Raw genomic sequence first — 27064 nt, 5'->3', positions numbered from 1 at the left:
AGTTCCCAGAGCAGTTTAACAATCATCATCATGGTTTATTTGTATGCTGCCTTTCCATAGTAATCTATGCTCAAGGTGGCTCACAAAATGAAAAAGTTACATAATTCACTGTGAAATAATGTATCTCCCGCCCTTCCTCCCAGAAGGAGCCCAGGCTGGCAAAAAAGCCACTAAAAGCACTCTAAAACATCTTAAAAACAAAAGACTTTAAAACACATTAAAACATCTTTAAAAACATATCAAAACAAAACATCCTAAAAACATCTTTAAAAAAAGCCACAACTTTAAAAACATCTTAAAAACCAATCGCAACACAGACAAAATTCAAGTAGTCAATTAAGGAAAAGAAGTATACAATAAATTGAAACAGTACCCTTATAAGTCATAATAAGGTTTTGACAAGAATACAAAACACAATCCCAGTAACAGCAAGAACTGACCAGCAGAATTAAATTTTGGCCCAAACAACAGCCCCTAGAAAACACCCCACAGTCAAGATGGTCTCTGGCATCCCCAAGTAGTCGTGGCTTTTATAACTGCAGTCAGTCAGTCAATTCCTCTTCCCAGGGGACTCTGGGGAATATCTCCTCACAACTCGCAGCACTCTTAAACTACTTCCCAGGATTCTTTGGGGCAAACCAGGACTGGTTAAAGTGGTATAAGAATGCTTTAAATGTAAGATGCAGATGGGCTGGTCTTATTTCAGACACAGGAGTTTGGCAGCCCCGTCCCAAGGGGCTCCCTGGCTTTCATTTTCTACAGGTAAATGGCTACCAGTCTTTCCTGGTGGTGATGGAGAAGAGCAGTGTTCCACAGGGAAGCCCTGCCTGTCACTCTTGCTTCTGGGCTGCCCGCACCCACCCACCTGCTTCAGCCATCCCGAGCCCTGCACAGTCTCCTTGCATGCTGCCTGCCCTAACCGGCACCACCCTTGGAAAGTAGTCCAGAGTGCAATAAATACATTTTGCTGAGGCCGGCAACTGGCTTCTCCTCGCCCCCACCAGCCATATACATTTGTTATATTATGTTAAAACAATAAGGGCAACTTTATTACTTTCCCTGCAGCCCTTACTGTTTACGAGGGGTCTAATAAAAAGGTTCTCTGGGCAATTGTTCCCTGTGGATCAATTCCGCAAGAAATAAAACTGATTCAAGAAGGGGGGGGAAAGAAAAAGCAGCAGGAAGAAGAAATTCAGGAGCACCAGCTCTGATAACACACTTAGACTGTGCGTGGGGTTTTTTCCCACTTCTCCCCCCCTCCCTTTCCTGGTTTGTGTTTCTGCACAAAAGAGCTGCAAGAGGGAAATAATTTGTGGCGGTAGCATTAAAAAGGGTTTATAAGAAAACCACCATCCCTTGCCCAAGTTTTGCTAACTGAATAATACTCCGGTTGTTTGGGGTTAAATATCAGCCCTGGTTTTTATTGAAGCCTTAACACAAACCAGCTGTGTAGGTGCGAGAGGGAGAGATGGAGGGAGGCGGGGGCGCTTTGGCACAGGGTCGAAGGCGATTAACAGAAGCCCCCCGTGTCCCAAACGTCTCAGGGCAGGCAGGAGAAGGAGGAGTGGACAAAGGCTCAGCAGCCAGGGAGAGGGCAGAGGGCTCCCGTTAAATTGTTGATGGTGGTAAAAAGTTGTGCAGCTTTTATAGGGGAAGGCAACATCAAGGGCCAGAGGTGTGCCAAGGACCTCGTTCCTGCAGCTTTGTGGGCTGATAGAAATTTGGGGGAATAGGAGGAAAGAGACTGCTGAAAAGCTCCTTAAGCCAGTGGGAGACAAAGGAACAGGCCAGACCTCTACCTGCAATTTGAACCTTTCCAACCAACAGGTAGGAAGCCAACAAAAAGTACTTAGAGCAGCATCTTCTGTTGCGAAGCTGTGGCCCTCCAAGTGTTCCTGGACTCCAACTCCCATCAGCCCTAGCGAGCATGGCCAATGGCCAGGGATGACGGGAGGTGAAGTCCAGCAACACCTGGAAGGCCAAAGGTCCCCCATCTCTGACCTGAGTAAAGCATTCTTTCCGATTACACTGTTTTTTTTATAAAACTCAGAAACCTGCATACTTGTAGCACGGTCTGCGGGACATCATTTTCTTGGGAATTTGGACCCAGGAAATCTGGGTTCACATTCCTCCACCCCAGCCACCAAGTACAGTGGGGTAGCTTTTGGGCAGGGCCCCCCTCCTCTTTCAGCCTGGTCTATGCTGGAGGAGGAAAAAGCAGACATTGAGAAGCGTTGTAATAATAGATGAGAGAGGAAATTTGGGACCCCCATCAAGACACGCCTGACCTACAAATGCAGCAGATGGAAGATGCAGAGTGGAACCACTTCAGACTACAGAAAGGAGATTCCGGATTTAAATGCTATTCCATCCCATGTTTTAAAAACAAACCCTGGTCCTGAAGTGCTGTTTTAGCCTAACCCAGCTCCCCTCCAGAGAGATGGTTTGCTTGTGCTTTAAGTAGAGGACCATTCAAACGTGCGATTCCTTGCTCTCACCTCCACCAGTTTAGCCTGTTCTCACGCACGCAGACAAATCCCCAACTGCTTTCTGGCCTCATCGGCACCACACATTTAAAGCACTCTTATAGGCGTCTGGAGTTGTGGGGAGGCCTGGCTGCTGGAGCCCTAAGATCTTAGCAGGCAAGCGAGGGGTGGTGTTGTGTTCCTGATGCGACAGGTCAACCCACCCTCCCTCGAAGGCTAATTGATGTTGCCATCTTATTTGAGATGACTGTCAACAGGAATCCTAGAATTTGGGTTCTGTTTCTCTGCTTACTGAGCTTCTCTTACCTGTGACCTTATCTTTAACGCTGGGCCCAGTTTCAGCCCCATGTTATTCAGCAAGTGCTCTTCCGTCAAGAGGGGCAGCGTCTCGCCATCTATGGCCTGTTCCCGGAAGACCTGTCGGGCAAAGGAGAAGCCAGAGGTGAATTATCTGGGAGATGGAAACTCTGCTTTTTCAGAGCTTATCAGCATACTTCTATACTTCTATCATGTCACCTCTTCTCTAAACTAAAAAGCCCCAAATGCTGCAACCTTTCCTCATAGGGGAGTGGCTCCATCCCTTCGATTGTTCTGGTTGCCCAGGCCATTGGCCCTGCTTACTGGGGTTAATGGCAGTTGGAGTTCCAGGATTTGGAGGGCTAAAACCTCCCCGTACCTGCTGTATACACACAATCCATTAACATACAGGGGGTGGGAGGTAGCAGGGAAGAAAAGGCTGCTTTTGAACTGCCCCGCAAAGCCTTTGCTTCTGAAGTTGCACCAAGTCACCTTCCTTGGGCATGTAACTGGAGACAGAGCAGTTGCCCTTTGATGCCTTCTCACTGTGGTAATAATAATAATAATAATCTTTACTGTTACGGTAAGTGACCAACATGACTCACTGTGGTAAGATCTGCCTTGAGGAACAAACGGTTCTAGCTCTGGATAGGGTTTTTGGGTTTTTTTTTTTTTAAAAAGGCAAATTTTACTACTGTATAATGGATTTTCAGTTGGAAATGTAATCAGAATCACCTTTAAACAAAGAGTGGTAGACACAGGAGCACAACCGGAGAGATACTCTGCAAAACATTCTTATCGATATGAAAAATACCTGATACCAGAAAGCATTCACCCACCTCCATAGGACAGATGGAACTAATGGTTCAACACCAGTACAAGACAGACTGCAGCACTGGTGGATTTGCCTATAACCTTTGAGGAAGGACCATAGCTCAGTGGTTACAACACCTGCTTTGCATAGCAGAAGGCCCCGAGTTCAATCCTGGGCATCTCCAGGTAGGGCTGGGAAAGACCCCCCGTTTGAAACTGTGGAGAGCCGCTACCAGTCAATGTAGACAACATTTGAGCTAGGTGGACCAATAGTGTGGCATCTTAAGGCAGCTTCTTACATTTCTGTTCCATTCTGCTACAGTCCCCAGAATCAGGGCAGCCAGGAAGCTAATCTGTGTTAGTACAGAATCACATAATAGCAGTGGAGACTTTCAGCACTGGGCTGCTCTTTGAAAGTTTGAACTAAAACCCGGAGCAGATTCACTGCCCTACCGACAGAGCCACCGGCCTCCCCTGCAAATTAGTGCAGATTAGTTAACACTGTGTGTGTGTATGTGGGCACCTCCATAATTTGTGTTTGCAAGCCTATTAAGGTTGGGTGTAGATGAGGAGGTAGACTAGACAATATTGCTTCAGACTGTGTTGAATACAACCCCCATGCTAAAAAGAAAAAAAAAAGGAAAAGCATCCTACAATTAGAGAACTAGCACATTTGGGGTGGGTGGGTGGGAAGGTTCTATCCCTGACCTCTCTCTGTTTTCTCCTTGGAAGCTGGGGAGTATTTAAAGAAATGGAATCAGTCCTGTTCTATTACCTCATTTCCCCCTGCCCTCCGTTGGCTACTGAGCAGACCGAGATGAAGCCTGTTCAAGCTTCTTCTATATTAATACTAACACTATTTTCTCCCCTTCCTTGGCTGTACCTTCTTTTTACAGCCGGACGCTTCCAGCAAACCTGCACGCGGCTTGTATTCCTCTGCACTGGGACCCAGCAGACCTTAACGGACTGGATTCCCTTTCCCTCCCTCCCAGACCAGGCCAGCCCAGAGCCAAAATGTCCCTGCGCTCACTCTGCTTCCAAGCCTCTCTGGAGCCCTGGCCAAGCTGTGCATGATGCAAAGCGCCATCAAGGCGCAGATGGACGGTCCCTGGGGCAGCGAGTGCCAAGGGGTGGGTGCGTGTCTGTTTCCAATACAGGGTTGCACTCAGGAAAAGATGGCCTTCCTTCCCCCGCTTTACTCCTAATGCAGGGAGTGTGTGGGTGTTTTTTTCCCCTCTCCTTGTTTTTTCTGGCAGGAGCGGAGGTCAGCTCTGTGCCAGACCTCCCCGGCAGCTGCGGTTTTTGGAGGAGAGAAAGCAGGCAGACAGCTCTGCAGCTCTGGGTCTCCCCTGTCGGCCTGGCTTTCTCGCACAGTAAAAACCTGTTAAATGCGGAGCCCGCTGTGGACAGAAAAAAGGAAAACAGCTCTCTCCCTTTAACTCGCTCCATGCCAGACTCCCTCTCTCTCTTCCAAGGCTCTTGCCTTTCCTGGCACCCTCAGAGGTGTTGACAGGGTAAGGGGTGGGTCTTGTTTTTCTGAATCCGGCTGCCTGAGACGCACTGCCAAAGGGCAGCTCTTTTTCTTGTTCCCGTTGGCATGATGCGCAAGGAGACCCTGATGGGGAGGTTCCAGGAACTCTGCTGCTGCCGCAGCCTCGTTCAGCCTGGCGAGGCTGGGAGGTGGGACGGCAAGGCCATTCTGCCCAGACCAGCAAGGTGGCCCTGGCTCAAAGCACACCAATGGCTCCAAGGGCTTTTTCCGAGGACAAAGAAGCAGGACTTTATGACACCTTTTGGAGGTTGCCGCGCAAATGTATTGTCATAGGGATTGCTACTGGAGCAGTCTGGGATTTGGACCGCAGAAGGCTAAAGGGGGTGGGGCGGGGCCAAGTGACTGCTTAAAGTTCCTTAATGGTGACAGGCCAAGCGCGCCAGCCACATCTTTGAAATTACAGGTAAATGGCCCAGAACAGCTAGGAAATAGCCGACACCCCCATCAGGAAATGGGGAGCCATTCTGGGAAAGGAGGCTCACCCCCCCCCATGCCATTTAGCTGAAGGGACAGGGCAAGATAGAGAGGGAGAGGTGAGTGAAAGAGAGGGAGGGAGAGAAAATTCAGTTTTTAGAATTGGACAGAGGAGAAAAAGCAGGCCAGCTCAAAACATTTTGAACGGAAGGGCTGCAGCTCAGTGGTAGAGTGTCTGCTTTGCATGCAGAAGGTCTCCAGGCAGGGCGGGGAGAGGCTCCTGTTCAAAATTGTGTAGAGCTGCTGCCAGTCAGTGTAGACAATACTTAACTAGATGGACCACTTCTAAAAGGCTTCTACTGCTCTCCCATAAAAATGCTCAAAATAAGTGAAAAAAAGAATCAAGATTTTGTACCATTTCCTTTAGAGCATTCAGCTCTATTCTGAAGTGTGCTGTACCATTCTGAGGCTGCACTTCTACACACATTTAGCTGGGAGTAAGCCCCACTGAAATCAGTGGGATTTACTTCTGAGCAGACACAGGCAGGATTGCATGTGAGGAAGGCTGCACCACATCAGATTTGCAAACCTGCTCCAGACGTTGCTACAGGAAAAACACAAGTACCATCACGGATACGATCTAAAAAGAAGTTGAGAAAGGTGTGTCCTATTCATAAGACTGTAAGAACATAAAGGGAGCCTGGCTGCTGGATCAGGCCAAAGGGGGCCCATCGAGTCCAGCATCCTGTCCTCACAGCGGCCAACCAGGTGCCTCAATGGGAAGCCTGCGAGCAGGACCTGAGCGTAACAGCAGCTCTACCTGCTTGTGATTCCCAGCAACTGGTACCCAGAGGCATGACTGCCTCCATGCGCGGAGAGAGAACACAGCCATCGGGGTCATTAGTCCTAGGCTGCGTTCTGGTTTTTCATTGTGTTATTTTTCTCTAAAATAAAGCTAGCACTTCTGTTCCGAGTTCTAATGTCCCTTTCACGATGCAGTACCTGTTGCGTTACGGAACTGTTCCCCCCTCCCAATCAATATACCACCATGTTAAGCTAAATTTCTTTCACACCAGTGGGTGCGGGATGCCACAACACCACCAGGCATGTCACCACCTCCATCGCCCTTTATGCTCATGTGCGTTTCAGTTATGCCAGAATACCGCCCAAAACTGCGTTACGCGAGTGATGGCGGCGTGACCCCAAGACAGCCATGGGAGAAATTACATGCCAAACTCCCTCGATTTACCAGGTTAACAGGGCTGCAAATGGATTTTTTCCTGGACATGGAAATCAGTGCTAAACTTCCACTTGATTCCACTAAATTTCCAGAAAGGGTTTTTAGGTTGTGTGAAAGATCACACAAAACGTGAAAATAAACAGGTAAGGAAATGCCAGGCAAATGGAATAAAGTGCTACCTGAATGCAGCCCTATTCACGTACGCTTTGGATCGAACGAGTCTAGAGGGCGGCGACCCATTTTTCCTTATGTAAGGCACTATGTAATGGGTGAAAGTTAAATTGGGCTGAAAGTATTCCTCCACTTTCTACATGCCACATCCATCATCATCATTGTTATATATTAGATTTATATCCTGCCTTTCCTCCCAGTAGGAGCCCAGGGCGGCATCCATTAATGGTAATAGTGCTGAAGCCTAGCTAATTACATACTCATTTATAGTAAGGGAACAGTGGTTTTAGGTCATATCCAAGAGCCAGCATGGACAAGGGGCCAAGTCTCGATTAGGAGTGCCATTCTATAGTAGCTTGGTCTACCTTACAGGGTTATTAAGAATGCTTAGGAATGTAGGAAGTGGCCTTATATCAAAGCCAGACCACTGGCCCATCTAGCTCAGTATTGTCCACCCTGACCAGCAGTAGCTTTCCAGTGTTTCAGATAAAGCCCTTTCCTGGCTCTACCTGGAGATGGCAGGGATGGAGCCTGGGGCCCTCTGCATGCACAGCAGGTGCTCTAACCACTGAGCAGCACCTTTTACCCATTGCTACAGCTCATCCTTTCACTGAAAGGTGCTCAAGAAATGACAGAATCACCCACTTCCCTTTCACCCTTTTGAGCCTGCATGGAGCCCCCATCCACCTCTGCCCTCCTGCCATTTCTTGACCTCTCTGTCTCATCCTCCCCCTCCCTCAAAAAAGCCAGCTGGCACGGCTGCTGCTGCTCTGCGGAAGACCCTGCCCTGGAGGGAGCTGGAATGGAGCGTATCACGAGGGGATCAGCGCTGCCTTGGCCTGCGAGGGGGCGAAGGTGGAGCAACAAGAGGGCAGGCCCTGCTTTGGAAACGCACCACCCACCAGCCATCAAGAAGAACCTTGTGAGCCGTTGGCCTCCCTCCCCCTGACACATTCTTCAGCTGGGTGGAGGGCGAGCAGAATATTTGCAGGAAAGGAGGAGAGAGTGTTTGTGAGCATCGGCATGGGAAAGAGAGCCCAGGCATGCTGGGGGGGGGAATGATTTGGGAAGCAGGGAGTCTGAGGCGCAGGGGGCCTCCTGGACACGGAAAAAGGGGCTCAAGTTACAGGAAGCCAGATTTCAGTTGAACATCAGGAAAAACTTCCTAACTGCTGCCCTGGGCTCCTACTGGGAGAAAGGGCGGGATATAAATCTTACTTTATTATTGTTATTAACAACAACAGTTAGAGTGGTATGACAATGAAACCAATGACCTAGGGAGGTGGTGGGCTCTCCAACACTGGAAGCCTTCAAAAGAGGCGGCTGGACAGCCACCTGTCGGGGATGCTTTGAGTTGGATTCCTGCATTGAGCAGGGAGTTGGACTCCAAGGCCTTATAGCGCCCTTCCACCTCTACGGTTCTAGGATTCCTTACGCTTAGAGCTGTGAAGGGACAGGTTAGGGGGCCTGCAGCACTGCTGGAGAGGTGCAAGTAGGAAGGTATGGAGGCTGCAATTCCCATCCCGGGTTCATTGCAATCCACACTGTTGCCGTTCTGCTATGGTTCAGCTTCTTCTAAAACTGACAATGTTTCTCTTGCTATCCACTGTGGCTGAAGCATACGTAATTAGTTTGAGTGGGTTGCAGCCAACGTTATTCCTACTTCCTAGCATCCCTTCTGCTGCTGCTGCTGCCTGGGACTCTTGTTCCCAAAAGGGGAACGCAGCACATAGGAAGGTGCCTTATCCTGACAGTCAGACTCTTGGTCAATCGAGCTCTGTAATGTCCACACTGACCCGCGCAGCTCTCTGGAGTTTCAGACAGAGGACATCCCCAGCCTTACCTGGAGATGCCACTGGGGACTGAACCCGGGACCTTCTGCATGCAAGGCAGATCCTCTGACACTGAGCTATGGCCCGTCCTTCCCCACTGATCAGGTCCTTTCTCCATTCAAGCACACAGCCATCCGCTCTTTGTGCCTGTCCCAGAAACCTCAGGAATCCATTTCCCTACAGTTGGTGCGTGCTCTCTCTCTCCTCTCTCTCTCTCTCTCTCTCCTCTCTCTCTCTCTCTCCCTCTCTCTCTCTTGTTTATAAGAGGCCTTGGCTGATTCTGGAGCCAAATGAACAGACTGGGTTTCTGTATCCTGACCAGCGACCTCACACTGAGCCACTTCATGGTCCCCACCTGGCAGCGATGGTTGCTTGAAAAGGGCCCTTTGGCTCAGGGTTCCTCTCGCCCTGCCCCCCAGCCCTACAACTCCCCCCCCTTAACACACAGGATTAACCATCATTTTAAAGTTCTACAGCTTGGACCTTTAAACAGCTTTCCCACAATTATCAGCCAAATTTGTCAACAGCTGTGATGATAAACACAATAGCCACTGTTGAGAAACAAAACAAAAAAACCTTCTGTCTGCCCAGATCTATTATCATTTCTTAAATAAAACTCACTAAAGAAACTGAAAAGACAAATGTTATTTTTGTTTAAGTGGCAGCTATAATATGTAAGTTTTCCCTTTTGAGACTTCTACCTGTTAACAAAAAATTGGAAAACTGTAATTCCCTTTTCTTGGCTGGACTATGTGCACATTCTCCACGAGGCCTGGTGAATGTGCACAGTGGCCGGTTATCATGCACATTAACTGCCCAAATTACTTTTCCCTTAACATATATACACATACATACATATACACCCACCCACAGACACTTTTTATTAGGTTTTTAATATATAACAATTTTCAGTATAACCAACAGATATGTGCCAGTTTGCCCCATGTAAACCACATCCTCCTTCAGGTGGCTCACCACGAATTATTTTACCTTTCTTTTCTTCACTTGTTCTTTTTTTGATATACTGTCTGTCAATACACCACCCTGGATCTTAGAACCATAAAGTTCAAAGGTATCTCAAAAGGTCATCTAGTCCAACCCCTGCCGTTGCAGGAAACGTATCACTACAGCACCTTTGATTGGGGGCCACAGGCCTCTGCTGAAAAACCTCCCACGAAAGACAGTCCAACACCTTCCAGGCCAATCTTCCTAATGTTTAGCCAAAATCCCCTTATAATTTTAACTTTGTTTGGTTCAGGTCCTCCCCACTGGAGCAACAAAAAGCAAATTTGCTCCACTGTCTAGCTGACAAACCTCCCAAGTGTTTGAACCCTCTTAAATCCTTTCTTCTCCAGGCTAAGCATACCCAACAATTGACGAGCATCAGTCATATTGTAAATGCTTCTCTCTCCCTGTTAATGCCACAGAGGGATCTTCTGATTACAAATAATCTATGTGATTAAAAAGGAGGGGGGGAAAAGAATGACCTGAAGTCTAGCAGGAAATCTGAAAGGGAATAATAACCTGAAACCTGAGCTGGAATGAATATAGGGAAAAGCTTTAGCTCAGGAGCAGAGCCTCTGCTTTGTATGCAACAGATACCCAGTTCAGTACCTGACATCTCCAGGTAACGCTGGGGATGTCTCCTGTATGAAACCCCAGGGAGCTGCTGCCAGTCAGTGTTGACAGTACTGAGCGAGATGGACCAACTGTCCATCCTGTGTCTCTATAGCGATAATGCAGGAGCGTACGTGCCTCTAAACACAGCCTGCCACTGCACATCAGGGATTTAGGGTGCAATCCTATATATATTTACCTGAGAGAAAGCTCTATTGAACACAAGTAAACACACGCAGGATTGTGCAGTCAGTAACTGCAAACAGTGTTTCCTGATGGGTGAAGCGGCTGAGGGAACATGGACGGGTGCAGCTGAGCCTGTGTGGCTGTCCACAATAGATGTACAAAGACAGGAAAATGCAGAGACAGTGCTAGTGATATATTTGTTTTAGAGGCCACACGTTTCTAGCCCCTAGGACATGTGGGCAAGGCCTGGCAAAATCTCAAAAAGCCAGAGGAGTTGCTGAGCAAGATTTCCAACAGCTGGGGGTGGCACTTTAGTGCCCTGTGATCTGGAGAAGCAGAACATATTTTGAATCATTTTTACAGGTTGCAGAATTCAACTTGCACGGATGCAGAATTCCTTTTGTTTTTTAAGCACTGGGCATAGATCAGCCCTGGATGTGGCAGTACGCAGCAGCATCGCTCCTTGAAAAGAAATCAACTCTTGGCCTTGTTGATTTGCGGGGAGAGCACCCCTCCTGAATATTTGGGAGGGACCTGGAATTTACCTGAGTGTACTCGGTGCAGCCGGACAATCCGCCCACAAAACTGCAGACGTCCTCCACTGTCCACTTGCTGACGTCCTCCAAGGCCGGGCTCTCTTCGCCATCCAAAAAGAGACCTCCCATGGTGCCTGGAGTGGGTTTTTAGAAAGGAGCAGAGAAAAGGAGAGGGACAAGGTTTTAGAGTTGGAAAATTCGAGGTGTGTGCGTAGCAGAGGAAACATAAATCACGAAACTCCCACATGGAGTTAGCCGCACAGCCGGCCTCCCTCGCTGCTCCGTTGCAATATTTTCCTCCAGCCACACATCCATCTTTAATGAACTGTCAATTAAAACACCAGGCAAGGTCAATTTGCAGGCTGAGGCCTCCCGGAGATTCCTAGCCTTGGGGGTGGGGAAGAAAATGACAGGCGGAGGGGGGGCACTGGGGGACCTTTCCAACTAATGTCTTCAACGTGCTTAATGTTCTTCAGCTGCAGCGAGAGGAGGGAGGAGAGGTGAGGAAGGAAATCCTACAAGGGCTGCAAAACTGGAAAGCCACCCATCATGGCTGGCCAGTGTGGGCCTGCGTCCGCCTCTGGGAACGCGCACAGAATAGCAACGAGTTCAAGGCAGCTCCCGCTTTTTAGGAACGGAGGACGCTGCCTTATGTGGCAGCAGCTCTCTGGGCTTGCAGACAGGGTCTCTGCCAGCCCTACCTGGAGATGCCACTGGGGACTGAGCTTGAGACCTTCTGCAAGCAGAGCAGTTCTACAACAGAGCTACAGCCTTTCCCAGCCTTTGGGTTCCCAGATGCAGCTGGAGTACAGTTCCTATAAATACCTGACCACTGTCCATGCTGGCTGGGGCTCATGGGAGTTGCAGTCCAGCAACATCCGGGGACCCACAGGCTGGGGAAGGCTCCACAGGAACATGGGGAACTACCTTCTACAAAGTCAGACCATTAGTCCCTCTAGTACATTACTGTCGACACTGACAGGCAGCTAGGCCAGGGGGTCTCTGCCAGCCCTTCCTGGAGATTCCACTGGGGACTGAACCCGTGGCCTTCGGCATGCAAGGCAAATGCTCTACCACTGAGCTACAGCCCTCCCCTTGAGACGTAGGAAGCTGCCTTTTATTGGTCCATCTGGCTCAGTACTGTCTATGCTGACTGGCTGGAGTCCAGGGTTTCAGATGGGCGACATGCCCTGCCTGGAGATGCTGGACCCAAGACCTTCTGCATGCCAAAAGTAGGTGCTCTAACCACTGAGCTACAGCCCTTCTTCTGGAGTATCTAATTACTTTGCTCCTCAAGAGACAAGCAAGCATTATAGATCTGGAAGGCCCCAACTGACCATTTGAGAGAGGAGAGAGGGAGCCTGTGTTCTCATCACTGCATTGCCCCATAAACAGCCAGTCAACCCTGCTTGGACATTTGTGGGGAAGCCAGCTTGGAAGGCGTCTCCCACTCTGCAACCTTCTTGCTCTTCACCCTTTGAATGAAGGCCCTGTTAAGTAATCTTCTAAGTCTGGCTTTCCCAAATTTCAGCTGGGATAAGTGCAAATTTCCTCTTCCGCATTAAAACTTCACTTTTTTTTACCCCAAATAGTTGCAACTATTCTCTGTTACCTTTTCAGTGGCTACTGAAGACCTTCCTCTTTCAACAAGCCTTTTAAGTAGAGACCTCGTCCCAGTCTGCATCGGTGCTGGAATTGGTTTTCAAGTTGTTTTGTTTTAATGTTTTTAAAGATGTTTTGTTTAAATATACGTTCAAGTCTTTTGTTTTTAAGATGTTTTAAAATATTTGTGTGTGTGTGTGGTTGCTGCCCTGGGCTCCTTCTGGGACGAAGGGCAGGATATTAATCAATCAATTAAACAAAACTATTGGCCCACAAAGGAGCTCTCTCCCTCTATGGTCACATTGATGCTATACAATGAAAGAAGATGGCTTCCCCCAAAGAATCTTGGGAACTGTAGTTTACCCCACACAGAGCTACAATTCCCAGCACCCTTAACAAACTACAGTTCCCAGGATTCTTTGGGGGACCCTATGTGCTTTAAATTTATGATATGGATGTGATCTATGTCACCTTCCTTGATGTGCTTCCCAACTGGGAAAAGGAGCAATCTGGAGCAATGATTTGTGCAGAGAGTACATGTGCACCCACCTCTGCGGGCAGCTAATTTCGCCACACATTGGAAGCAACTGAATGAGCTGTCTCTGGTGGAAGATGGTTGGAAGGAGGCACAGTCAGAACAGGGACTCATGCAGAGGCACGGTGGGCAGCTCCCCCCCCCCCCCAGGAACAGGTTGTAGAGCTCAGTGGTAGATGGGGAAAAAACAGTATCTGCAGCCAGGTGATTTGATATCATAGAAAGCTAGAATATCAAAACCACACCTTGGTGATAAGAGTACCTGCTCCGCCTGAGGAAGGTCCCAGGTTCAATCCCCAGTGACCTCTCTAGGTCCCACTGCCTGAAACCTTGGAGAGCAGCTGCCAGTCAGTATAAGCAACACAGAGAACAGCCACTACTGAATCAACTTGGTTATAGGACTACACAGACTTTCAGGTGTGACAGTTCTGTAGGTGAAACACAAATACTTGTGAAACTCAAAAGCTTGCATATACTGCCCTAAGATGATCTAGCAGAAGGATGGGGACCCTGTAGTGCCCTCCAGATGTTGTTGGACCCCACCAGCCCCAGCAAACATGGCCAGTGCTCAGGGGTGATGGGAGTTGTAGTTCAGCAACATTTAGGTTATCGGCCACCCTTGATGTAAGAGAAGATAAATTTCTATCTACTTAGTCATCACTTCATCCAAGGGATGTTGCATTTGTGCTGTGTGTGTTTTCTGCTTCAGCAACCAGGACCTGAAGCTGTTTCTGCCAAACGTTGGGGAGGCATTTCTCTTTCTCCCCCCCCCCCCGGCTATTGCCACCCACCCATTTGAAAGAGCGGCTGTGACTTGGTTAATAGAGGAAGTGGAATTGAACTCAATTATTCCAGGCACAGCCAAGGCTCCGGCGAGACGCCTCCATCTGCAGCCGGAGGAACGAGTGTCTCCAAGGGGATCTGGCAGTAACAGCCCAAGTGATTTCAAATGATGCACTTCCTCCTGCTAGAGGCTGGCCAAGGATAGCAGCTCAGCGGAGGGGTTGGGATCAGAGCCTCCTTCGTTCGGCAAGCCAACTTGAGCCTCAGCGCTTTGGCTCCCGAATCAGGGTGGGGACACAACTCCGGATCTACAGAAAAGGGCAGCGCGCAGATCCAACTCTTTCATGGGACCTGCAGCAGGTTTCCAGGGACTTTCCAACCTCAGAGTCTACGACAGGCATCTCTTGCCAACTGTTTAACCAAAAAACCCTGACAACTGGAAGTTTGCTCAAAAGAGAGAGAGAGAGAGAATTGGATGGCATAGCACACGGTTTGGTGGGAGGGCGTTAAGTGGCTGGCAAAGTGCAGCAAGCCCACTGGGAGCTAGTCCTTAAGGGCAAATGAGGCAACCTCAATCTGACCTCTGACTTGCCTGACTTCCTTCTTACCACCAGTCCATGGGGCAGCCCTGGCTATCAGCTTCCTCCTCCTCCTGAGTCAGTGCTGCCCTTGTAGAACTCAGCAGGGAAGAGGGTGGGAAGAAAATTAGAATTAGTTGGCTCTGCCTGCCATTGGCTCTGGCTCAGTCAATCATTGGCTCTGGTCCCACCTATTGTTGGGCCCCCTGCCTTCCGCAGGTGCGTACCGGGAATCGAGGTTTGTGCCACTACAGTGGAATAAAGTGCTCCAACACCCTAGTGCAGTGATTCTCAAACGGTGCAGCCCAAGAGGTGGCTAGGTGTGCCTCAAATATTATGAAAGTATATTTTTAAAATGTGAAGAAACCCATTTGTGCAGGGTAAGGAATAGTTTATTTTTATTCATAGTTTAAAATATATTAATATATTTTTAATTTTGTACATGAAGTGCGCCAGAAAGGTTTTATATGTTTTACAGTGTGCCGCAAACCAAAAAAGTTTGAGAACCACTGCCCTAGTGCAACTGATACACTTAAAAAACACAGCCTTCTTGTGGCTGGGACAGTGACAGGGGAACGCAATGGCAAGCGTGGGGTGAATGAACAATGACACAAATCCTTGTTTACGAAGGCATCTGATGGCTGAAGGGGACTGCTCCTGGTGACGAACACTGACGGCAGAACGTCTTTAACTGTGTTCTACAATGTTTTTAATTGTAATTGTCGCTTCAGAATGTTTTAAACTCTTTTTAGTACGCTCTTCTTTTTTTCTTGTTAAAATTGTTTTGTTTCTGTTTGCCGCCCTTGCGCTCTTTTGAGAGGAAGGGCAGGATACACATTCAATAAATAAGCAAGGAACTCCCCAAAAAGAAATCAACAGGAAGATGCGTAAACACCCCACCAAGTAAATCAGGACTAGTGCTCATGGTGGTATAACCACTTCCCTGCAAGCAAATCAGAACAAATACGCAATAAAGAATAACCTCTGCATAAGATTTGTACAAGCAAATCGGGACGGATGCTGAATAAATTAGGCACCTTCTCACCCCACCTGCCTGGTAACTATATTGAATACCAAGCACCACTCATGGGCCAAATAAAACCCAGTACATACGGGCTGAGACAAAGAGCATTCCTAGCCTGGGAAATTATAGACCTCTGGATGACATCCCCCTCTCCTAACTAGCATCTCCCAAAGATCCCATGGCTGACACAGACTGTTTTCCTGAATTAAAATCAGAGGTGTCTCACTGCTGGAGTGTCAAAAAGAACAAGCTTTACCCACCTTCAGAAGAGCTTGGCTCCCTGTTCCCTGAATGCTGCTATTGCGTCTTCTAGTCTGCGTAGACACCCTATTGTGCACATGGCTTCTCCCAAGGGATCCTGGGAACTGTAGTTGACCCCTCGACTCCCAGCACCTTTAACCAGCTACAGTTCCCAGGATTCCTAGGGGAAAGCCATGCACGTTTCAAGGTGCTTTAGGTACATGGTGTGCATGCAGTGTTGGAGGCGGCCTTGTGGGATAGAGCATCCTCAGCAGAGGCACCTGCAGGGAGAGCCCAGCACCTGTCTATGGCTCTATTCCCAAATTTACTATTCATTTATCTTTCTGTAAATTAAGCCCATTAGATGCCCTCTTGAGTCGGCAGAGAAGCAAATGCTGTGCTTTCAACCTTTTCCCTTAGCCCTGACCCCTTCATCTCCACTGCCCTCCTCTGACTCCTTTCCAGTTTACCTACATCCGTCCTAAAGTGCAGCTCCCAGAACTGGACACAGAGCTCCAGATGAGATCAGGTTAGTGCAAAAGGAGCCACACCCAGAACAGCAACTCATGCAGATTCCCATCAGGCAGCCTCCTCTTTCCCCGCGGCTGGGGAAGACTCCCAGGTCTGAAACCCTGGAAGGCTGCTGCCAATCAGTGTAGACAATATGGAGTTAAATGGACCAATGGTGTGAGCTCCTATGGACCAATGGTAAGACAGCTTCCTATGTTCCTGTTTGAATTAGCCATTTTAGTTTGAATCTTGAGGACTGGAATCTTACTTTATTTTAAATCGAAGGGCTGTGGCTCAGTGGTAGAGCATCTGCCTTGCCTACGGAAGGTCTCGGGTGCAATCCCTGGTGGCATCTCCAGGTTGGGGTGGGAGAGACTCCCTGTCTGAAATCCTGCGGAGCACCTACCAGTCAGTGTCAGCAATACTGAGCAAGATGGGTCAACGGATGAGACAGCTTCCTATCGTTACTATCCGATGGTGGTGGCCAGTGATTCAGATTCTTTCACTTACCATGATGGACAAGACTTTTGTTTTGTTTTAAAAGGAAGAGGCGCTCCCAAACACATTATTATTATGATTTTGGTATGCAAAGTCTCTCCTCGGCTTGCTCGTAAGAATCCACAAATATTTTCCACACAGCCACACAAACACAACCCCTGCCAAAATATTTATCTCAAGACAGTTCCTCCTCCGTTCCTTTCGCCGTCAGCAGGAAAACACACGCACGCACACACACAGAACGTCTGCTGGCGCAAAAAAAGAAAAACTGAACTGAAGGATGGGGGGGACGGAGTGATTTATTGGCGGCTGCTGGAGGTGCTTGATTTTGCCAAAGTAAACAAGCACTGTGGGCTCCTCCATGAGGACAAATAACTATGCCTGACCAACCTTCCCCTTCCAAGTGAATCACAGGACGGTGCATTTCAACACACACACACCCCTCGCCCCCCCCAGACTTCAGTTAAATAAAAACAGCTCTGCCATACCTGGGGGGAGGGGACAGGTTGAAGGGGGGGAGGGAGGCTTGGTGATGCTGAGCTGGCTGGCTGGCTGGTACCTTAAAGCCCAGTCAAAGATGTATCCTTAAGCACCCTTCCTCAACTGGGTGCCCTCCCATTATTTTGGACTACAACTCATAGGAAGCTGACTTAGACCATTGGCCCATCTAGTTCAGTACTGCCTACGCTGACTGGCAACAGGATATCAGGCCAGATATCTTTCCCAGCCTGGGGAAAGATGAGGCAGCCTGATGGCAATCTGCATGAGTTGCCGTTCTGAGCGTGGCTCCTTCTGCACTACAGTCCTCATCCGAAGTGCCTGTGTTTAGCTTTTGGAGCTGCACCGGGTGCCAGGCTGGGCACCTCTTAAGCAGCCCAACATTCTCCGATCCAAGGCGAGTAACTGTATTCCAATCAGGGGGTGGCACTGGGCACGGACGCCCTGAATGGGGGCACCTCCTTGCCACTGTCCATCTGCCTGCGGGCCCAATCCAGGCCACTACACAGAAGGAGAGGGCAAGGCAACGTGCTGCTGCTGCTGCTGGTCCCCCCCCTTTGTTCTCACATGCTTCACGCTCAGCTCCCCAGGATTTAGGCTGACGGGATTATTTGGACAAGGTTTGGTAATTAATTCCACACAGCTCACACCCGCTTCTCTCAAGGGGCACCAGCATGTGCAGGCAAAAAGCCAGAGTATCAAACCATTTTTCTCTGGCCTCTAAAAACACGAGAAGGGCCTGGTTGGATCAGACTAGAGGCCTGTTCTAAGCTGGCACGCTGTTTTCCACAGCAGCTGACCAGACCGGGTCCAGGTTGCAAGGGAGCAAAAGCAGTTGCCCTACAGAAATTTTATTTGGGGTTGGGGCCCGCACCAGTAACGAGTAATGGTCTGTTAACTTCCGTAAGGAGACAAGATTCCTTCCCTCTCCAGGCAGCTGTGGTCAAGAGGCCAGGCAAGCAGCAAAGAAAAGCCAGTTGTCTTTTTCCTCCGCGGGGCCGTGCCACTGACCCACGCGCAGAGGATTTAATCCATCTTGTTATTTCTCTTGCACTCCCTTCCCCAGCCCCTCGGAGGGCTGGGGCAGGTCAGACAGCGGCCCTGGAAGGCTGCCGTTAATTGCTCTCCAGACTGCAGATCGATATGAAGATTTTAGCCGCTTGCTGGTTCCATCCTTCACCTTTTCCAAAGGACCGGGGGGGGGGGGGCGGACTGCAGCGGAGGAGGGAAGAGGGATGCGGCTGAAACCCTGACGAGATGAGGTCATTCTGGCAGCGGAACGGGTTTTCATAAGGCAGCTTGGGGAATCGACCCGGCAATCGGCTGCCGCGTCGATAATTTTCTGTCACCGGGGATAGAAAATGGCTCTGCGCTTCCAAAGTGCCGGAGGAGTCAGCCTCCCCCCTCGGCCCTCAGCATCCACCATCGCTCTCCCTCCCTGGAACACAGCCAGCCGCTCTCAGAGCCTCTTGGATCATTTGCGGATATTAAATCTCGACCCTTTCCTTCTTTCCCTTCCTCCATCTTCCAGTCAGCAGCTATCTGGATCTTCCTGCTTTTCTGTTATTGGCGTTTCATCCCCAGCACAACCCGAGAGTTGACTCACATGAGGGCATTATCTCTTGGTGAAAGAATCACCAAGAGAACCAGTGGTGGTGTGTAGTGGTTAGAGTGTCGCCCTGGGACGTGGGAAGGCCAGGGTTCAAATCTCCGCTTGTCCATGAAGTTCACTGGCTGGGACCTTGGGTCAGTCACTGTCTCTCTTGGCCTAACCTACCTCATGGGGTTGTTGTGAGGATAAAATCAGGAGTGGGAGAACCATGTTTGTACACCACCTTGAGCTCCTTGGAAGACCGGCAGGATACAAATGCAACCAACCAACCAACCAACCATCAAACCACTGTGAGTTCACCTGCACATGCAAACAAGCCTGCTTTAGACAAACTTTCTCAATGGGTGAGGCTGTGCATGTCCAGACACCAGTATTCAAAGTGTAGAGAAATCAAGAGTGTGTGAACAGGCGCTAGAGCAGTGCCCAAAATAGAGCCCCCCCCCCCCAAGAAAAAGAACTCATGAAATAAGGTACCACAAACTAAGGGTGGTATTCAGTGCTAGTCCTACTCCGAATAGAACTACTGAAGTTAATATACAGTACTAACTTAGGTTCATTCATTTCAATGGGTCTACTCTGAGTAGATTTAGTTGAATACAGCCCACTGAATGCAACCTAAGTTAAGCATGAACATTAATTTCAGTGGGTCTGCTCTGAGCAAGACTGCAACTGGATACAACCTGAACAAATTTATTGTGGCATAAACTCTCATGGACAACTAAAACAACAAAAACCTCATGTGCAGTTTCACAACTCTCACCAAACCTCCCCCCCCAAACAATAACATACTCTGAGTGTGTGCTGTCTCAATTTAAACTCACACTCATCACTGTTTTTGCTCATTTCCTGCCTTGGGCCAGTCTAACCTGCCTCGCATGGCTGTTGTGAAGATATGGAAGGAGGTAAACAAACCAAACCCTGGCATTTGGAGTATAGAGAAATCAAGCGTCTGTGAACGAGCCCAAGGAGAATCCAAAAACTCTGTTCTAGTAATAATTATCTTCTTGTTTTTTCCAAAACATACCTTTAAATCACATGGCTTCCCCCAAAGAATCCTGGGAACTGTAGCTTACCACTTCCAAACTACAATTCCCAGAACACTTTAAAAAACCCTACAGGATTATATCCAATGCCAGTCCCACTCAGAGTAGACCCCTTTTGGATGCAACCCACACTTTCCAGGATCCTCTGGTTGGAAGCCGTGTGCTTTAAATGTACGGTGTGTGGAGATGTCTGAGCGACAGTTCTATTAGCAGCGGTTTTCCTGCCCTACATCCTGGCAGCCCAAACCTCACTGCACATCCAAAGACAAAATCAGAAACATCCAAATCAAACGTGCATTCAGATGCACAGATGCCATATAAAAAAGGCTCGACTGCTTCAAGTGATTGAAATATGCCTTGAAACGCAGCGGGACTTGGCAGGAACCGATATTCCTAAGAAAAAGCTACATGAATGCTCAGAGAAGCATGCTGCCCCCCACGCCCATCTGGGACCCACGCCCTGCTCTGCACGCTCTTAAACCCCACATTTCATTTTTAAACAGCCAACGAGGAGAGATTCTTGCCAAGCTGCCTCATCTGTTGAGGTGGATTGGGATATTCATCACGCTCAACCATCTGTCTGTCAGGGAGAAATCGCTCCCTTCTGCAGCGCCAAAAGACGGCTTTGGTGGCAAGAGCGCCGGCGGGTTTGCCTTGACCCTACTTGTTCCTCTTGAAAGGAAGGCTTGTTTATCCTTCATCTCTTCTCCCCAAAAGCAACCCCTCCCCCACATTTCACCTCACATCCTTTCTCTCCCTGGTTAAACATCCCAGCTAGCAGATGGGAATAAGGAAAAGCAAAGGCTTCCAAACTCACATTTTGACTCGTGTTAGTTTCACGTGCATGAGACAGCCTTTGTCAAACTCGCACCCTCCAGCTGTTTTGAATTCCCATCAGCTGCAAGGAAGAGACTCTTCGGGCCAAAAATTTATCTGAAAAGACTATTAGGGTGACAAAGTTGGCCCAAGGCGCTTTGGGCAGAAGACTCAAGTGGTCTCCCCCCCCTCACCCCAATAAAATAGAGGACAACATTTAACAACCCTTTTAGCATGCTTAAAATATTCTGCTTGAAAACAGCCACCTCAGCGCGCTACCTCACAGTGGTAAGGCTGCGGCCTGGGGTGAAAGTTGGCCGCCTGGAGAGGTTCTCATGAAGAAATAATTCAGGAGTAAAGAGAGGATTGCTCCTCTTTAAAGTGTTTTCTGCAACAAAGCGGCTTCCTCAGCGAGAACAGAGCTAGAGTTGAAGGGGACCAAGAAAACCTTAGAATAAAAGAAGTGGTTGGTGGCGCTGTATTTAGAAGGGAGGGGTCCCCATCCCCCATCAGAAATCCAAACTCCACAAATGAAGCCACATTCCACCTGGGCAACCTGCACCTTTCCAACATCTACCAGACTGAGAAGCACCTGCACTCTTCAGCTGCCATTTGCACGTACACAGCTACCCTCACTTACCTGCATGGAAATAAGGGCTCATGGCATATGGAAACCTAAGCAGGTTCCTGTCCCCATCAGGAATTCAAACTCCACAAATAATGCCACAGGCCACCTAGATGTCCTGCACACTTCCAGCATCTACCAGAGAAAGAGATCCTTGCATTTTCAAGCTACCAGTCACACATCATCCCACTCCTACCACCTACCTGCGTGGAAATAGGGGCTGACGGTGTACGGAAAGCCGAATGGCATCGGCTGAGGTGGTGGAAGGGAGGCTGGCGGGAGATACTTTGCCTCGGCTTTGTTGATGACTGGGCCAAGGAGATGGCTGGGCGACTCGGCGCTGGAGGAGCTGCAAGGGGCGCTCTGGCCAGCTGACAAATCGCTCAGTTCTTTGGCCCCGTCGCAGGCTTTCGCTGCCTCTTTGCACTCTTTGAGCTCGCCAGCCAAGCCACTGCTCTCAGCCTTCATGCCGTCCGGCTTCTCGTCGCTCACGTCGGCGTCACTCTCAGAGTCCTTCATCTCCTCGTCGTTGCCGTCAGGAGGGCGGCTTTCAGACAGCTCTTTGGGTTCGCTCTGGCCTGGCGCCTCAGCCCGGTGGTGCGCAGACTTCCGGCTACCCCTTCTGCTCCCCTGCTCCTTGGGCGGGGTTGTGGAGGCGCTGGGGACCCCGTGGTGGTTTAGTGACAAGAGCGGGGTGTTGTTATGGCGGAGGACCAACATGGCATTCCTCCGCGAGAGCTCATCTCGGAGCGGGTGGCCCTCGGGGATATCATGGACGTTGCGCAAGGCCGGGTGATCCGGCGGCAGCCCCGGGTGCAAGCTCATTGGCTCGCTGGCCAGTAGCCGCTGGCGATGGAGGTTCTCCAGCTCCTTCTGCCGAAGGATCTCCGCTGACATCTCAAGCCTGAGAGAAAGAGAGAGAGACGAGAAACTCGGGTCAGAGTTCCACCTCTGCCACAGACTCACCATGCAGCCTTGGGCATGAGGCCACTGGATCGAACCCAACTAAGTTTTACTCAGAGTAGACCCACTGAAATTGATGTTCTTGAGTTAGACATGTCCATTAGCTTCAATGGGGCTACCCTGAGTAGGACTAGCACCACTCTTGCCCCGCCTGTAAAATGGGATGTCAAAGTGATCTGCCTCGCAGGATTGTTGTGAGCAGAGAAAAACATCTGAATAAGAACAGACTGCAGTGTTTTCGCAAATGCAAAGTACTGCCTAAAACTAACAGCAGCAGCACAATGAGCATTGGGGTTCCCCCACTTCCTTAACAAAGCAGGTTTTATCCCTGCCCCTCCTGCTAACATCTTCCACGTCCCCTTCCTACAAATCCGTTCCCTCCCGACCACTTTTACATCATCCACGCAGTTCTGCCTCCCTCCCTCCCCACATCTGGTCGGGGAGTGGAGGCCAAGCTGGGGTCTAGCATGGGGGGAGAGAGAGAGATGGCAATGCCAGGCAGTTCACAATGCCTTTCAGAACTCCCACCTTCCAGGCAGGCTCCAATCAAGATTTTGACCTGGAGAGAGAAGCCTTTGGAAGAGAATAATGTGGCTAGCATGGCCTCCATCTCTTTGGCTCAATGAAGCATGCCAGCTAATGTCTCCTTCTCAACGGATATGCGAGGGAGCTTAGGGATGAAGTCAGGGCCAAGCCCCTGGGCAGCTCCAGCTAGAGGAAGAGGAGCAGGCATCCCCCCTTTTTCGCAACACTTTCCCATGACGTGTGTGCTTCTAACCTGGCAAGGTTCTGTTTCCTCAGCATCTCCTGTTGCCGTGCAAACATCTCTGCCTGGGCTGGCTGTAGAAACCCGTAACCTGTGGGGGAGGGGGGAATAAAAAGGATGTGGGGGTTAAGTTAAGACATGCTCACGAGTCCAGCCTTTGGCCTTCTCAATCCAGTCCCTAGGCTTCTCGCAACCCTGCTCCCCAAGGTCCTGTTTGACTGGATCTTGACACTAGGGACTAGCGCCTTGGATAAGCTTCATTCAAAAGGATTCATTTCTCCACTGTGCCTTTTCACTATAAAGGAAGATAGGGATGGGAAGGGGGGAAATTTAATGAGAACCTACTTAATTTGCACTTGTGCAAACTGAAACGCAGCTATCCTTTGAAGCTTGAGTTTTGTAGTGGAGTTCTCCAAACAAATAATGCATTCAAAGTTGTGTGCATAGTGCTTAAATAGGCACATATTGGTGAAAACAATATACAAAAATGCATGATATTAGGGGATATTTGGCTTTGCAAAAAAACCCCTGTGCATTAGGCTAAAATTACATACAAACGTGCATATTAATAGAAATGCACACTAAAATGCTGACGAATTTTCATGAGGACTTAAAAAAAATGCAAACTGATGTGGAAATGTGGAAAACTGATCTTCAGATTAGGAACAAGTGAGAAACGAATAGAAACGGACAGATCTGTCCATCCCTAAACGAGGACTGCCCATCCCCAGCCAGCCTTCCCTACTTGGAGCACCCCACATCTAGCCACATGGCTGGACCCTTACCTGGCGTCTGGCACAAAGCTGAAGGCACCCCTAAAAAGGGGGGTCTCAAGTGTGGTCCCAATGCAATATGAGGAGCATTTTGAGGCGACAGAAGAGGGGGTGGATGGGACATCTCCCTAAAAGGAAACATGAAACAAAACAAAGGGAGATTAAGCTCTCTATTCAGGGTAGATGATGGGTGTTGGTCAAGGCTATAGAAGCTCCGTGGTGGCAGAGGAGCAAGGGAGAATTCCCACTGCTAGGCAAGGATGTTTGGTGGCTGAAAGTGTTATTTTTGATGCATACTTGGCCCAGCACAGATGCATGAAGCTACGCCAAGCGATCAGTTGAGGCAGCGGTGAGCCTGAGAGACTTAGCCAGGAGAGCTGAAACGCAAAGGTGACCGGAGACAAACTGGAGTATGAAAACACAAAGCGGAGTTTACATTTCTCACCGTTCTTGCAAACCATCTATAAGGTTGGCTGAGCTGCCTCAGTACCTGTTGGGTTGGCCTTGACTAGAAGATGCTCACTTATTGGGCAAACCAGTAAGGGATCACACATCCTCTCCCAATGGCCCAAACAATTCCCTCAATTGCCATGTATTCATTCTGTTGATCGTATATCCTGTGTTTGCTGGATATGTTCTTGGTGGCTTTGCTTATGGTAGGTGTGGGGGGCTTTTGGCCCTCCATATATTGATGAGCTACAACTCCCATCATCCCTGTCCATTGGCCATTCTTGCTGAGGCTGATGGGAGCTGTAGTTCAACAACATCTGGAGGGCCAAAGGTCCCCCCCCCACATGGCCTATGGCTTGGCTGGGACCGATCGGAGTTGAAAGTCCAACAGCATCTGGAGGGCAACAAATTCCCCACCACTAGTATAGAGGATGAGGCTGAACCTCTTAGCTTCCTCACATGGGCCTTCAGAGCACTCCCTGCTGAGCCATTTGACTAGCCACAATGGGTTTGGCTTCCACTGTTGCAGGAAGTGCGTCTCTAAATACCAGCTGGTGGGATTCATTAGTGGGAGAGTTGCTCTTGCGTTCAAGTCCTGCTTGTGGGCTTCTCCTAGGGGCATCTGGTTGGCTACTGTGAGCAGTGGATGCTGGCCCACATGGGCCACTGGCTTGATCCAGCTGCAGGGCTCTTCTTACTCATTATACTCTCCTTGAATAGCTTTGAAAGGGCATTAAGGTAAATTCATGGAGAATACGGCTATCAATGGCTATTAGCCACAATGGCTATGTTCTCCCTCCATTGCCGGAGGCAGTATACGTAAGTGGGGAGAGTGCTGCTGTTTTGTGCTCAGGTCCTGCTTTCAGGCTTCCCATAATGGGCACTTAGTTTGCCACTGTGAGAACAGGATGCTGGACTAGTTGGACTTTTGGCCTGATCCAGGGGGGCTTATTTTATACTCTGTTATGTTTATATGATGACTAACCCCAGCAGAACAATCTCGTCTTCCTAATGGACAAACAGCGATGACGAAACATATCGCTTGGCTAAGAAGCCAGTGAAGACACAGGGTTGTATGCAACTAATCCCTACTCAGAGCTGACTTGTTGAAATGAATTCACAGGGTCACCACAAGTCTTAATCGACTTGAAGGCACATAACAACAACAACAGTTAGCCACATCCATTAACTTTTGTGGGTCTACTCTGAGTAGGGCTAGGACTGAAGACAACCCACACTGATTTGGGAAAGAGCTTTACAGCACAATCCTATCTAGGTGTGTCTACTCAGATGTAAGACCTGTTGAATTTGATGGGCCTTAAAATGTAAATGTACTGCCTTCAAGTCGATCCCGACTTATGGCGATCCTACAAATAGGGTTTTCATGGCAAGCGGTATTCAGAGGTGGTTTACCATTGCCTCCCTCTGAGGCTGAGAGGAAATGACTGGCCCAAGGTCACCCAGTGTGCTTCATGGCTACGTGGGGATTTGAACCCTGGTCTCCCAGGTCGTAGTCCAACACCTTAACCACTACACCACACTGGCTCTTGGTTGATGGGCCTTACTCCCAGGCAAATGTGTACAAGATTGCAGCTTTAATTGCAGGCTGAACACTGAAACCTTTTTATTTGGTGTCGGGAAACATCCATGAACTACTAACGGTTGAAGAGAAAGCCTGCATAATTGGTGTGCAATGAGCTTGGGGGGGGGGAAGGGGTGCGGCTCCAGATCCGTGCTACCCTCCTGAGGGAAGGAAATGTTATTTCATGCTTGCTGGCTCTCTGTGATCTTTCCAGCATATTCTGCCCTTTTAAAAATAAAAGTCTGTTCCCGGCTGAGAGAAACTGAACATTCTCAATCACGGACTTGGATTGGAACGCATGCTGACATCACTTAAGCCAAGGGATGGGGAATCTTTTCCAGCCTGAGGGCCACATTCCGAGGGCCGCATGCCATTGGCGGGGAGAGCCAGAAGGAAAACGTGGGTGGAGGTGTTATCATAGTTCCAATATACAATCCAGCTATGCAGCCACACTCAAGGAAGGGGCAGGTGAGGGGTGTGGCCTCAGGAGAGACTTTGGCTTGAGGAGCCTCGAGGTCCGAACAGAGGGGCCAAATTTGGCACCAGAGGCTGAGGCTTCCCCATCCTCAACTTAGCTCATATTTAAATAGTGTGGGAAGATACACAATCTATGGAGGCCACTGGATGCCTCTTACTGCACAGGTAACAACAGTACATATTTAGCCTTAGGAGGTTAAGAGGGGATGGGAGAAAAATTAATTTGGTTTGCATTTAAATGCAAACTTAATTCGCAGTTCCCAAACTGAAATGCAGTCATTATTTTGCAATGCTGTTTTCAAACAACACCACAAACTTGCATTCAGAAATGGGCATAAAAACGCATTCAAAAGTAAAATAGTAATTGCAAACCAATATAGAACTAAATTGAACCTAACGTTTTTTGGGGGGCTGTGGGTGAAAAATGAGGAAAAAACAAAACAGGTTCGTTTTTCCTTGTCGGTAGGAAAACTTAAGCCCAGCTTCCAACAAAGAACGGTGACTTTTTGGGGGGAACACTACATGGTCTACAATGTCTGTCTCGC

At 49.0% G+C, this 27064-nt stretch overlaps 1 protein-coding gene across 3 annotated transcripts in view; it reads right to left on the bottom strand.

The window, feature by feature from the left end:
• Positions 1 to 27064, bottom strand: part of SAMD11 (sterile alpha motif domain containing 11) — a 203160-nt gene that overhangs the window by 5917 nt on the left and 170179 nt on the right. For all 3 annotated transcript variants that reach the window (XM_061601276.1, XM_061601277.1, XM_061601278.1), the window contains 5 exons: positions 24023 to 24138; positions 23250 to 23328; positions 21712 to 22412; positions 11154 to 11278; positions 2793 to 2903 (listed from right to left, as the gene is read on the bottom strand). In XM_061601276.1, coding sequence (XP_061457260.1) covers positions 2793 to 2903; positions 11154 to 11278; positions 21712 to 22412; positions 23250 to 23328; positions 24023 to 24138 — 1132 coding nt within the window. The remainder of the gene's footprint in view (positions 1 to 2792; positions 2904 to 11153; positions 11279 to 21711; positions 22413 to 23249; positions 23329 to 24022; positions 24139 to 27064) is intronic.

This window comes from Rhineura floridana, chromosome 18, assembly GCF_030035675.1.
Source record: "Rhineura floridana isolate rRhiFlo1 chromosome 18, rRhiFlo1.hap2, whole genome shotgun sequence".
In the NCBI taxonomy this organism is placed as follows: domain Eukaryota; kingdom Metazoa; phylum Chordata; class Lepidosauria; order Squamata; family Rhineuridae; genus Rhineura; species Rhineura floridana.
The sequence above is the reverse complement of the archived record's forward strand: the minus strand, read 5'-3'. Positions and strand labels throughout refer to the sequence as shown.